Source organism: Merops nubicus, unplaced genomic scaffold, assembly GCF_000691845.1.
Source record: "Merops nubicus isolate BGI_N331 unplaced genomic scaffold, ASM69184v1 scaffold40446, whole genome shotgun sequence".
NCBI lineage: Eukaryota > Metazoa > Chordata > Aves > Coraciiformes > Meropidae > Merops > Merops nubicus.
This window is the reverse complement of record NW_008617875.1, coordinates 35,541-50,036: the sequence shown is the minus strand read 5'-3', so window position 1 is coordinate 50,036 and position 14,496 is coordinate 35,541. Positions and strand designations below refer to the sequence as shown.

General features: G+C 37.1%; 1 protein-coding gene across 1 annotated transcript in view; it reads right to left on the bottom strand.

Annotated features, from left to right (window-relative positions):
* Positions 1 to 14,496, bottom strand: part of LOC103775798 (roundabout homolog 2-like) — a gene marked incomplete at its 5' end in the record, with an annotated part of 83,489 nt that overhangs the window by 35,803 nt on the left and 33,190 nt on the right. Inside the window, 3 exons of the mRNA XM_008943271.1 lie at positions 1,839 to 2,059; positions 5,299 to 5,559; positions 11,067 to 11,223. Coding sequence (XP_008941519.1) covers positions 1,839 to 2,059; positions 5,299 to 5,559; positions 11,067 to 11,223 — 639 coding nt within the window. The remainder of the gene's footprint in view (positions 1 to 1,838; positions 2,060 to 5,298; positions 5,560 to 11,066; positions 11,224 to 14,496) is intronic.

Below are 14,496 nucleotides of genomic sequence, written 5' to 3'. Positions count from 1 at the left end.
TGTTGGAGGTGAGGTGAGTAGGAGTGCATTTAGATCACCTCATGTACACTCCCAGTCTACATTACCAGGTTCTGACCCATTTCTTCAAAAAAATACACCAGGAAGCTTGTAACACTCCAATAAGTAAACATTTAGCACTCCAAAAAAGATTTACAGTTATTATAACAAGCTTGAATATTAGCCATAAAAGGATATAGTGCAATAAGCACAGAAGTCACGAATTGGAACAGAAATGCAGCTTGTCTTTACTATGTAGTGCTATGTAGGGTGGTCCAAAATATTAGGTGGAAATACAAATGTGAAAAACAATTCATTTTCTGATTCAGAGATATATCAACACTGACATATTAATACAAACCAAATGAAAAATATATAGCAACCTGATTTTTTTTTATTTGTTTCTGTATTAACAGTGCAAAACACTTACTGCATTCCTAATGGAAAGGCTTCTGAGCTATTAGTGTGATATGCAAAAGTATGCAGAAGTATAGCCTGAAGGAGATTACACTAGAAATTCAAGCAAAGTGACTTAACATACTCATGCACTAGTAAGTTAACCTTCTCAATTCAGGGATTTAAACTTTAACTCTATGGCGTTCAGTTAATCTGGATTTCAAATCGGAGCAGCAAAGATGCAATTCTTAAATCTTAATTAGATTGCCAAGCAGTCTGGCTCTACGGTGAAGGAAAACATGGAAAGTGGGATCAAGCTACAGACTATTTAATTCAACAGGGGAAAAGGACGAAAATTATAGGTGTTGATGTTCCATCATTGTCATATTCCTTCAGTGTTTGCAGAACAGCAATGTTTAATTAAGGATGCAAAATCCTTGGAATTTCAAAGGTCCAGAACAATGATAAAATTCAGCAGCTCCACGGTAATACCTTGTACTGAGCAAGTCTCTCTTAACGTGCAGCTAATAATCAGTGTTCTTCTACGGAGATCAAAGACTGAAGGAACACCCACTAGCTTTTATGAGCTATGAACACTCTGTACATTTGGGCTTCCAGTACGTTATGGATACAGTATATTACAAAAAGGCCTATATTCAACCCAAACGGAAATATACTGATGCTTACAAAAAACACGTTATGTCCACATAAAATTTGTATTTTTTCAAAAAAATGTCTTTCACTGCCTGTATTTCATCAACAGCAATTTTATTCATTTGGATTCTGTGAATTGGTTCAGCATGCCTTTCTAGGTCCCCTTTGATGATCCCTGTTGCAACTTTCCAAGGCATGCAAAGGGCAAGAAGCAGTGAAGGAAAGAGTGTCAGAATAATTAAATATCTTTACTGAAAGGGAACAATTACTAAAATCAGCAGTACAAAGTAGGTTCAAAATACAGATTTTCTACACAAATGTTGTATTTACAAATGCTGTGCTGATCTAACTATACTTATCCTGAAATCTTCTATATTTCCTGTGTTCATCTGTGAAAACATTTACCCAGCAAAATATCCAAAAGTGCTTTAAGATAACATTTTTATGCTGCTCATGATTTATGAAATATACATTCCTAATCCAAGGTCTTCCCCCTCCTTTTTATGTAACTGGCTTGCTTCTCCAGTAGAGTGACCTTTTTTATGAAAGCTAGGCTATAATTGAGTTTTCTTTCAAGTCTTTAAAGCTTTTTAAAATTCATGAATTTTCTTATCATTTTGCAGCAAAGCAAAGTATTTTCAAATCCTTCTTTAACTTTAGTGTTTAATATTAACACATTTTAAATGTTACAGAAATAGAGTGGAATAAATTTTCACTCAGAAAGTGTTTGACTGATGATGTATTTTACTGCTAGGAACAAGTTGGTGTCACTGTTAACTGTGTTTGGTTACCTGTCACAGAGCTGTCTAGATTGTCCATACTGGAGCCTGGAGTATGCTCTAGACCTCTTAGTGGTCTATTGATTTCTACAGTTTCTTCTTCAATATCATCGTCGTCATCATCATCGTCATCATCTGGAACATCTGTTTCCAAATCTGAAATAAGGTTTCCAGACACATATCCTAGGGGCGGAACTGGAGCCTGAGGAGGTTGTGTATTGCTTTGGATGTGCCTACACAAACAAAAGAGGAAAATAGCATCAGAATGGATGAGACTTTATACCCCATGGTCGATAGAAGATCCCTGAAGAAGATTTACAAAATGTGTTTCTTAGGTTAAACACAAGAAAAGTCAGTTCAGTTATACACCATAGCTTGTAATACCATACTACACTTTCTGCTCTCAAATATACTTCTCCTCCTGTAAGATGGGGAAGGTCAAGACTGTCCTTTTTCAGACGAGGAATGATGGACACAGAGGCTACACCTATCAAGCAGGAAGTCCACAGTAAAGCACAATTTTGAATCCCAACCTAACATGTAAATGTCTCATCCAGTATTCCACCTTGCAAATCACGTGTTGAGCCAAAATTAAACTTCACTCCTTCTGCTTAAATAGACTTAATGTCCTAAAGCAGAAGTCACTTTAAAGAGGAGGAAAGACAGGTCGCTGTCCTGACCAGCAGGACAGAAGAAATTTTCAAGTCCAATGAACCCATTATCAGTGAGGCCTTTCTCTTTTGCTTTATTCCAAGTAGTTTAATTGATTTAATTGCAGCAGTATTAAGGCATGCATGTGTGAAATTACCACACGCAGCAATCACAATTAAAAAAAAAGAAAACAAAGATTAAAAAACACCCACAGGATAGCTAAATGGTCAAAAGTAAGCATAGGACTTGGAGTTTCATTTGTGGAAAAGAGGAAAAGAATAACCATCAGCTTTCAATGCAGCGTTCTCCACAACATTACAGGTACACAGCAAGCTGTGCCAGGGGACCCAAGACTGACTAACCTTGGCATAAGAGCATGTACCATGCTTGAAATTGCTAACTTAGGCATGTGGGAATCCTTGGGTGGCTGTGCAAGAGGTGATGTGACCTGACTTGAATTGGCAGCTCTCTGGACGGGATCCAGGATTCTGCTGGTCTCCCGCTTGGACCTCAGCGTAACAGAAAAAATTACAACTGTCACCTGTATGGTTTCCTAGCTCTAATATATTTTCAATGAAAACTATGTGCTGTGTTAATGTCTACCCTTGATAAGCGCAGTAATTCTCTTTATTCAAAGCTCTTTTTTTTTCCCCCTTCATAATGTAAATCTATAGAATTTAAGAATGTCACGGTAAATGTTATATACCACTTGTACCTATCTCTCCACCTTGAAGTAGGTTTTAATTTATTGCTTATTCGGAATCTTATTTGCAGAGAAAATGCTTTACTTTTAATACACAATCCCCTTCTCATTAGCATTTTTTGACTAGTCTTCTGCCTGGACATCAGGTTCTTAGCTACTTGATACTCAAAACACAGTGCTAAAGGGCACTAGCATCTAACCAACCCTCAATAAACAGTGTGATTAGCTCCCAATCAAGCAAAATGCTTAAGTATATACTTAATGTTAAGCATGAGATAGAACAATTGAAGTCAATTTCTCATGCACTTGTAAGTTAAAGGATATACTTAAGTGATTTGCTGGATCAAGGCCATAATGATTATGTACTTTTCCAGTAATCTCTAATGTGCTGTGTCTTAAATTTCTAGTTGGCTGATGTCTATAATTCTCTGCTGTTACTCCTACAGTGACCTATCAGACAGGTGTCATCTTGTTTGTTCTCCCCTGACCCTATCTATCTCCCCACTCCACCCCTGGACAGATTAACTTATGTGAAAAGAAAAGTAAGAAATCTTCCTTCCCCCTTAAGACAATGGAGGACTTTTCACCGACTTTGACCGGAATTTGCTGCACAGTATGATATGTGTCCAGCCAAACAATACTAAAGCACTAAACAATTCCATGTCACAATTACTGCAAAAATCACTTGCATTTGCAGCCCTCAATATTTATCCCAATACCTTCTATAAGGTCCTAGTATGAAAAAAGTATTATCACCTTCATATTTTTCTTGGCACTTCAGACTCAATTACTGCGACCTTACACAAAAGTGATGTTAAAATCTGTATATTCCTAAACATGTTATGAAAGTTCCTAATCAAAGGGAACAAGACCTTTCACGTCAGCTGGAAGAAGCTGTGCTACAGAGTCCTACTATGTCATCTGCTCCCAGAGGAGCATCCATGGTTTGTAAGGCATAGAAAGGGTAACAGCTGCAAAATGCAGCAGTGACTGACTGCGCAGACAGAGTACGCATCTGTGTGCTGGCTCAGAAGCCAGCTACCTTCAATAGCCCAGGTCTAGCTGCTGCCTGGGATTTGGGTTTGTCCCACAGGCAGGCTGGGGTCTGTGCTTGGCAGCACAGCTCTGCAGCGGGACCAAAGTGCCCTGTTGCTTGCGTGCAGATTGCAGACAAGCCTTGAGGCTCCGATGGTGCCCAGGGAAAACAGCTGGCTTTGATTTGGCACTGCCTGCCTACCTGCCTGATCTATTTATGGTAGCTCAAGCTGAATAACTTTGTGGCTTTATTTACCACCGAAGAAAGGCTGCTCCTTCACTGGCAGCGTGCCATTCAATAAGTAGCTCTGCTCCCCTCCTCTGAGATTCGCAGGCTTTGTCTGGGCAGAAAAGTTGTGAAAAGACAACTGCTGCTTAGGGAACACCCAGAAAGCAACTGACCTTCACCGTATCCCCAGCCTGGTGCAGTTGACAAGTTCTTTTTCAGTCCCTGAAGAGATTGCTTCTGTTTGTTTTGCAGGGAAATGTTACTGTGGTATTTGCTTGCTCTTCCTTTAAACAGGCATAAAGCACTTTAAAAAGCTAGATCCACTTTGTAAATACTAACAACTTCCTTCCTGCTATTCCTGAGTTTTTCCCTATGAATCAGAAATTTTCATGGTATGTCAAACTACAACCAGAGATGCAGATGCTTCATGCTCATGTGATGAGGGGTTGAAGCTGCTACATTGCTATTTCAAGTGACTAGCATCATTTTTAATCAGGAATTTAGAACCTCAACGTTTTTGAAAATACTAAAAATTAACTGCATAAAATTGTTAGTAGGTGACTGTTAATTACTTGCTTAAATATATGTAAAACTCCAGAGGAATGTTTGTTATTTTTAAAAAGTATTTTTAACCAAGATTTAACATATTATCAAGCATTAGGGTTTAAAAAGCAACTACAAATGTTTAAGGCCTTGACATTGTAGATACAGTTTTGCTACTTCTCCTTCCATTTTACTGCTTTGGAAATATCACTGCAATATTGTTGAACACGGCCAATATTTATGTCATCAAGGAATAAAGTATTCTTATGCTTTCATTTCCCAGACCACAGGAGCCCCCTTCAAACATTTACCATGTCTGCTTTGCAATATCAAACTGGTAAGCCCTAGTTAATTCATCAAGGTGGGCTTGAAGCATCGGCTGCATCTCTTCTCGTGGAGAAGGTGTGAGGGTTGCAGTTGACTGTTGCCCAAAGGAGATTGCAGGTGATGAAGCTACTCCTCGGACAGGAGGTGTGGGAACACGATCATCGTCTTCTTCAAGCTCGTCCTCCATGCCCTGATGTAAGTAGGTCTGAACTGGCAAAGGCGGACACCAACCATCACTGTCATATCTAAAATAAAAACCAAGTAAACTTAGTATATATCAAATCTCATCTCTGTTGTGCAGCAGAGGGTATACAGGATTTCCCCTACAGTTTGGATCCTTAAATGCAGTATGAGCTTTGACATTTCTTGAAAATACGATCATAAATGCTTAAATTCTCCTTACTGAGTCTGTTTAATTTTTCTCACAACAGCTAAGCAACTTGAATAGGATGTGCAATAAAAAAAAAAAAATACTGGCCAATTATCACATTTGTTAATGGTGATTAGATAATGTTACACCACAATCAACAAGAAGAATGAACTCACTTCCTGGATCATTAACCTAGAAGAGGGCATGAAGATTGACCTAGACAAGAAAATAGCACCATTCTTAAAAGGCAGAGTGAGATTTTGAACTTACACGCTTCCTTGCCAGCACCCTCTCCTTTATTTGTCTATAAATGTACAATTTGACCCTATTTTGTAGTTTAAATAAAAAGCTACATTTTCCACATAAATTCTGGTCTTTCCACACTGCATATAGGTATCTACCATGGTGTCTAATACATTCATGTTGCAGCAGCACTGACCTTAAGCATATGCCACGTCACAGCACCATCTGATAAGACACATTAGCACACACATTGACAGCTCTGCCAGCACCCCACCTCCCAACCCATCTTACAGGGCCTTACCTAGACAGTGCTAAATTTCCAAACACTTTCAACACACCTGGCCAAAGTAAATTAAAAGATTAATCAACTAAATTATACTCTCTTCACATGTAAGAGATATTTGACAGATTTTTGTGGTTCAATTTTTAGTCTTATACCAAAAGTGTAAGAGGTGATGCTACATCTGATCAGGGTTAGAAACAGAAGTGGTAATATTTTATTACCTTGTGTCTGCAATGCATGCAGGCAATGCATTGTGTTATAGAACTAATTTATCAAATCAGTTTAAAAATACTCCTTTAAGGCTCCTGATTTGGAAGGAAGGAAGGAATTACCAATTTCCCAGAGAAAAATGAATCACTGCCAATTTTCTCAAGTGTGAAGGTGAGTTACAAAACGGCTGAAAACACTGAGACAGAGAAGTTTCAAAACTGGTATGAACAGAACGTTGGCTTTAAGCAAACCCAAAAGATTTCTAAAATTAACCAAACTACTTTTTCCTTATTCAAAAGTCTGTATTTAAATGTACAGATTCAGGATAACTAAAACAACCTGACTTAATCATACAAAACTCTGTCAGAGATATATCTTGTAATTAAGGCCAGTGTCACTTTAAATCTTTATGTAGATATAATCGTATATAGATACACAAACACACATTTATGTACAGAGGTGTAAATAAAGGCTCTGTCTTAACACTGGGCATTTAGGAACTTTTGAGTGAACGTTCATTACATTTTTCATAACACAGAGATTTAAGAAAATATTATATGATACATATTCAATTTCTTAAGAGGCAATTAAGCTCTAATTTGTCTTTCCTTGCAATATTCACTCATGACATTGCCAACCAAGTGTGAAGGGACCATCCTAACTCATGTTACTAAAAATGTGCAATACAACAGCTCTATCACTTACATTTACTCTCTCAACCTCATGCTTTGGTATATGCCTTCTTCTTTAAAAGGGACAGGGCAGAAAGATACTCCTTAGTGACTTTCCAGTAATGCATAGATGAGCTTTGGATGTGCTCACCTTTTGACCCTACTTGCTTCAAATCCCCAAATGTTCAACTTGCTAGTAAAAAGATTTCATCGTAAGAAGATTCTGCACAAATACTGTATTTTTTACCTAGATTTTATTTGAAATGGAAAGGAGCCTAAGCCTGAAGTTCAGGACACTGAGATTCAAGATTTCAGGTACCAGAATGAAAAGACACCAGTTCTAACATGTATTTTAAAAAAACAAACAAAAACCAAAACCAAACCAAACAAACAAACAAAAAAAACCAACAAAAAACAAACAAACCCCCCCCCAAACAAACAAAACAGCTCCCAGAAAAAGCTAGCAAACCTAACAGACTGCATAGTAAATACAACTCACATAACTGAGCATTGTTGACACTTTTGAAATCAGCACAGTGCATATTGATCACATCCATGTTCCTTTTGGTTTTCTGAGTAAATATAACTTGGTGAAAATGCATGCAACCTTTTTCAAGTACTTCTTATTAAAATCTAAGCACTTTAACCTCACTATGGACCTCTGATTGTAAATTCATGATAAACTACCTAAATTCTGGTTAACAAACATGACTATATTTCTAATAATTTTTATTCTACTCTTAGCACTTTTATACTTTAGTAATCTTTTGCTATTGAAAAGCTTTTTTCATTACATTGATAGATTTTTTTCTTTCCTTCAAAATACAAAAAAAAACCCCAAACCATATAATAAATATGGGGCACATTCTACAACAATTCTGTTTCATTACACATGTTGTTGCAACAAAGAAAGCTTCCCTCTCTAGAGGGAAATCCAGAAAAGATGTTCTGCTATAAAATGTACAATCTTCTTTATTTTTTCTATAACCATAAAATTACTGTCAAATACATTCACATCCAGCAGCTAATATTCCATTTTAAAGTGGAATCAATAGAAAGAAATAAAAATAATCAATGATAATATGAAAACTGCCTTCACTGAGCCTGGCTCAAGAACATGCATATTATTGGTGAAAAAATATAAGTACATGATAATGAATAAGTACTATTTCCTTACTGTGAAGTTTATTTGATAAAATAAAGTAAAAGCATTTTCTCTGAAAAGGGTGGTAAAGGGAACATGCTGGATTGGGACCTACTACAGGAAAAGAGAAACTTCAAAGACTCAGTGGCATATACAAGATAAAATTAAGGAAGACAGCAAGCAACAAGCACAGAGTTTGTAAAAGACCACAAAAAAATTGAAAAGTTTCACAGGAAAGAGCTTGCTAGGGAAACAATAGTATAAACACACTTTCTGCACACGTTAAATAGGAATTTAAGGTATCCTCAAAGCTACCACATTATATGAAATGACTGGATTAACATGTTCACGTTTCCTTATGTTTGTTCCAGTTCATGGAAAAATAGAGGTGACTGCAAACCTCAGTTCTTCTGGGGAAAAGATGGTAGAAAGAACTGAGATTTTTTTTTTTTTTTTTTTTTTTTTTTTTTTTTTTTTTTAATTCTCATCTATGTTTATCAGGGGAACTTTTTTTCATTTGCTGCTATTGTGAATTTTCTTTTACAATTTATAAGCCACTAGTCCACTAGAGCTTATTTCTCATAAGCAAAATTGGGTGTCAAAACTATTTAGTTAGTTTGGGATACTCATGCCAATGAAACTCATATCTGAATTCAGGAGTTACAGGAAGACATGCACAGAAAAATAAGTCTCTGTTTAGATGCCAGCTTTTTTATTTCATTGCTCTAAATATTCACCTTTCCTATCACATTATGAGAACTTTAATAAAGACTTCAGATTTTCTGACTGGAAGTTCATTTTTCAATTGTAATTCACAATAGAATTGCATCTGCATATAATTAATTCTAAAACAAAAACTCAGTGAAGGTGCCATAGATACTACAGATCAAAGAAAAGCAAGTAAAACAAAACAATTTTAAAAAAATGGCTCCCTTTTTTTTTTTTTTTTTTTTTATACCCAATATATCAATTTTAAAGGCAACATAAGGATTGCAGTCTATGATGCATTCCATTTTAGTATGTTAAAAAGCACGGGAACAAGATCAACCCCTAAATACAGAACAACCATTAGTATTGGATTCATCCTCAGGAAGCATGGGCACTGCAGACTCATTGGGTTCAGCAAAGTTGACTGCAAATTATCATAGCTCAGGACTGATATTGTAAGCCTAATATTCAGGTTTTTTTTTGTGTTCGGTAAAATGCACTTTAGAAGGCCTTGTTACACTATGAATGAACTACTTGTTACCACTATGAATGAAATATTACAAAGTCCAGTAAACAATAATTCAGAAGACAATCAGAGGAAAAACTAAGTTTGAATTGTTGGGAACCTGGAAGGCTGGTGTTTGCCTTATCCTTAAATAACCAGTGTTGTCTTGGCGACCATCATCATTCCTTCCAGCTAAATAGCAGATACTTTATGCAACTAAGAAGTCAAGCCCTATGTCACATGGGATTTCTCTAGAAGGTATTTCCATTTACCTTTTGTTATTTCACTGTGCCAAAAGAAAATCCGAGTTTGCCTTCTGTAGCATAATAATTTCAGTGAAATGGTTGCACACACATTTTAAGGATATAAACTGATAAAGACAAATATTATATGGTGATACCATCTTACATTTATTTTAGCTTCTTATAACAGATACAGAACAATAAAGAGTTTATGCACTTTTTGCCTTGAGATTTAAACAACACTTAAAATGAGTAAGGATATTTATTTTCCTCATATTTTCTTTGGAATTCTAACTCTAATACAGCCTGATTGGACATTCATTTTAAAAGGAATTCCACTGACTTACATAGTTAGTTATTGTTCATTTTAAGACTTGAAGGACATGGTATAAACTCTGATATTAATATTTAATTCTTCTAATTTTCAATACAAAAGTAGTGATGATCAGTTTATGCTTACAAAAGAGATAACACTTGATATATTTTTATTCAGTAAAGCTCTTACAATTATTTTTAAAACATATGTTCCATCCCTAGGAAATATTGATTAATCCATGTATTTAAACAGGCAGAACTTTTTCCCTGGCAGGACAGTGACGTGCAAAGGCTCCAACAGAGCTGTCCACAGTAAACTATTTTTCTATATTCTCTGATTTTCCTCCAGAGTCTGGTAACCTGGTATTTCATAAAATGTCACTGTATAATAAGCATTCCATAATTGTTCTCTGTACAGCAAATGTCTCTTTCCTCTCATTTAGTGCTTTCTGTATGATTTTGTGTCCTTGAGGACAAGTATAAGTTATTCAAAAATAAATGTAAGATTCCATAAACTCAAGAGTTATTTAAATATTTTTAAAAGGCCTATAAATAGCATGCCTTCATCAACTGCGAAATTTCTTCTAAAAGCCGATGAGAAGATATTATCCACTGGTTGATCTTCTAAAATTCATCCAGTGCAGCGTGAGGTGTTTTGTTCTGTTGGCTCTAATGTTTTTAAACATCAAAGCAATACAAAAATACAAGGAGTCTGGTTATGTCATCCTTACTCACTCTGAGTCCCATCATCCGCAAGCAGTCCCAACAGAATTCAATTAAGTTAGATGTGAAGTGAGATACTTCTCAGCATGAGCAAGCAGGGAAGCTTTACGCGATGATGAAGCAAGGTCATTTTTATTTCCATCTTCAGTCACTATCGAGAGAACCCATTCAAACATTCCACTACCATAGCCTTGAATACTTAAGTCTATAGAACAAGGCACTCTTTTTTTTTAAAACAAAACAGGGTAATATTGTCATTTACCAAAATTATTAAAAAAAAAAAAAAGACACCTCTGCAAATCACAGATTTTTCTTCAAAAGAAAAAGAAAAAAATTACCCTGCTTCTTGCTGATCCACCCCATAGTGCTCCAGCTCTGTGCCTGGAAGTGGCTGCACGGGAGGGGGTGGGAGGGGAACACTGGCCCAGTTTGAACCATTGTTTTTCTGAGACTTGGCAGAATTTTTGGTTTTCTTCTTTTTCCCTCCTTTGCCACCTGCAAATCCAAAAAGAAAATTAAAATGTTACAGATATACTGGGGGGAAAAAAGCTAGCTATTTACATTTCTTTGAAAGAATTCTGATTCCAGATGGCATGCCCCAAAAAAGAAGATGAATTTATATCTCAGCAGAATTAGCATCAATGAACTAATGCTGTTACAAGGTTATAAACAATAATAATAGAATGGAAAAAATTCAGAATAATTGCTGAAAATCGCTTCTTTTAAAACTGCATACATGTGCACCACAGTAGTGCACAACTAAGGAAAGATATGTTTTGCTGTGTCATGAATGTATTTACTGAGTTCTTCAGGTCTGCTTTATGTCTTCTTGAATTTACTGTTAGATAAAAATATAATAGACCACAGCAAATAATTTTCAAATGTCAGAATTCAATGTACTTGTAACACTGTTTTGTATAATCTCTTTTTGTGTCCTTAACCTCTGGGTTTTCCAGAGTCTAAAAAAATTGTCATTAGACTCAGTAGTTTTCACCCAGAAAGAGAAGTGTGACTTGCCAAAACAACTGCTGCTAGGAATTTACTAAAGTTCCATTTTTTTAAAAGAGGAGAAAGTCATCTGCAATGTCAGAAGTCATCTGCAACCTGATTCAAACGTCCCGTGCCACTACGAGGATGAGGTGCTATTTCTGGGGATACAGCCCTAATGGAGAAGGTTAGTAGGAATGAAGTTAGCAATGCACTTTGTTTAAGCCCTCTTCTCCAGCTGAGACACTTCCATTTGTGGGAAAGTGATCTTACAGAGAAAGCTCTTAGCTAACTTGTTTTGCTTCTTTTATTGTGCTCATACTCCTTTTTCTTGTCACGAATTCATTAAGAGGAAGAATGGCATAAGATTTCAAATCCCTTGACTGCTTGACGATCCATCTATTTACTACCATTTTGTTGTGGCTTTCAAAATCTCTGGATTGTTGGGTGGAAGAATGGTTCGCCATATGCTTTTTCAGTGGGGTACCCAGCTGGCAGTCACTCATCCCAGGCCTGTTGCAGAAAGCACTATCTAATCTGTCTTACCCACTGATGTCTCTTCCTGATTTATAAGGATCAGACAGAAAAAAACATGTAGAAAGTTCTCAACAGCAATAAATCAAAAAAGCCACAATTGACTTCTCAGGTAGGGTGGCACAGTGTGCACTGGCAGGCACCACCTTCTTTGCCATGGCTCTTGCTGTAGACATAGAGACATCCAGAAGGAGGTGCAGTTCTAGGTACAGACACAAGCATGCATCATGGAACTTTTTGTCTGAGAGACAGTGGCTTTCTTCTGTTATCTCCAAATGCCAGCTGGACCAAAAATGGGAACAAATAGAGAGAGAAGAAAAAGGTGATTCTTTGTTTCAGAGGTAGCCAAGACTTCTCTTTTCATCTTCTCTTGTGACTGCTAGAGACAGGCAAACAAGTCTGGCAAGGTGTCTAATCAGCCTATCTGGCAGCATTTTGCAAACAAGACTTTGGCTTCCACTACTTCATTCCAGATGAGCTCTTCCTTCCTTGTCTTGGAGTATTTACAGTAGGCCCAGCCAAGATCCCGCCATTGACTATGGGTGAACCGAGCTGATATTCCTTCTACCAGACTGCAAGACAGGCTCTTCCCTCCTTCTGTAACCTGGTAGGAAGGGAAGCTTTCTTGAAAAGAGAAAGAACATTTTGATCAACAGAAAAGAAGCCCTAGTGAAGGTGGCAATGGAGGAACAAATACATGAACCTTCCAGAAGGAAAATTAACCTTCCAAAGCACAGGTATGGTGGAAAGCAGAGTTAGAAATAAGGTCACAGAATAGTACAAAGGAATTATGTTAATTTTAATTCGTGGGACATGGGGGAATTTTTGAAAAGTCAGCAGGAGTAGGAGCCAACAAGAACTAAGGCAGGAGGGACCGCTTTGGGAGGAAAGCACATGCGTAAGAGAGTGAGTGTGTGTGCATGCATGCTAGTATCAAGCCACTCGGATTTGGGGAGTTTTGGAGAGAAAGGTCAAAGATAATGGAACTATTAGAAAGACTGAGGCAGAGAACTGAGGAACTGTTTAGAGGAAGAAATAAAAGAAAGGAAATGCAAGGGCATTACTGGTAGGGAAAGCAGCCTACACTGTACAGCTGGGCAGGAGATTTCTCTTCTGTCCCCATGGGCAGAGCTACTCCACTGTCAGATTAGTGGCACACACACCTAATACATAATGCCTGATGTGTGCTTGAAAACTGTTGCACCGAAGCCTTGTTTCCCCATAGCAATGATGCTGGATGTTTCAGTGTCTCCTCACACTGAAATTCAATTATGTTGTGTAACTCTCTAGATGAATCGGGCCCTAGAAAAAGAATTTCCCAGCCAGGCTGATGATCACAGCACTGACATAAGGGGTGCAAAGTACAGCCACAAAATTTCCCTGCCTCACAAAGCAGTTGAGTTTTAGCTATTTTCCTCTCCACAGTGGGATAGGATTTCTCATGATATTAATTTGAGAGAGACATAAACTTAGAATAATAAGTAGCACTTACTGTACTAACCAAGAAAGTGAGAGAACAAGTCCCTGCTCACCCTGATGGGCATGACCTAATCAAAGACGGTCTCTGATGAGAGTGATGCTCTAATTATTGGACTATCTGAAGGTTTCTCATGTATTACAGACATAAAAAGCCTGCATTAAAGACAAAATTAGTGGGCAACGGAGAGCAAAATACTGACTCTGCAGACCAATGGTCTGACGCGCATCTGAGCATTGGGGCATTCAGGTGTGAGCTGCTTTGATCACAACAGGATTTCCCTGTCCATAGAAAGATTGCCTAACCTGACGTTAATAACACTACACAAAATATGTTTCACTTGAAATATTTGTTCAAAGTCCAACTTTTGATCAATGGGTATTTTCCAATGAAAATTGGAAATATTTAAATTTTGAAAGTTCTTAGGCAGCTATAGCTATCAACCATTTCTAAAGTGTGATAACGTCCTGTGATAACGGGCACATAAGTACCTCAGCATATCAATTTCTGCATTTTCTTGCAGCCACAGAAGCAAGTCAGTTTCCTAAGATACTTGTCAATACATCTCACATACGAGGAGCAAGAACTTTTCTTGAAGTATTATATGAACTTAGCTCCCAGATACTGCTCTGTCAATGCCATAAGCCTATTTTTCAATCTCACTCACATCAGCTAATACTCCTCACAAGAACACAAAACTTGCAAATACATTTGGCTATTTGAATTACAGGCCAATGATTACAGGCTTTTAATCTCAATATTCAATTTGA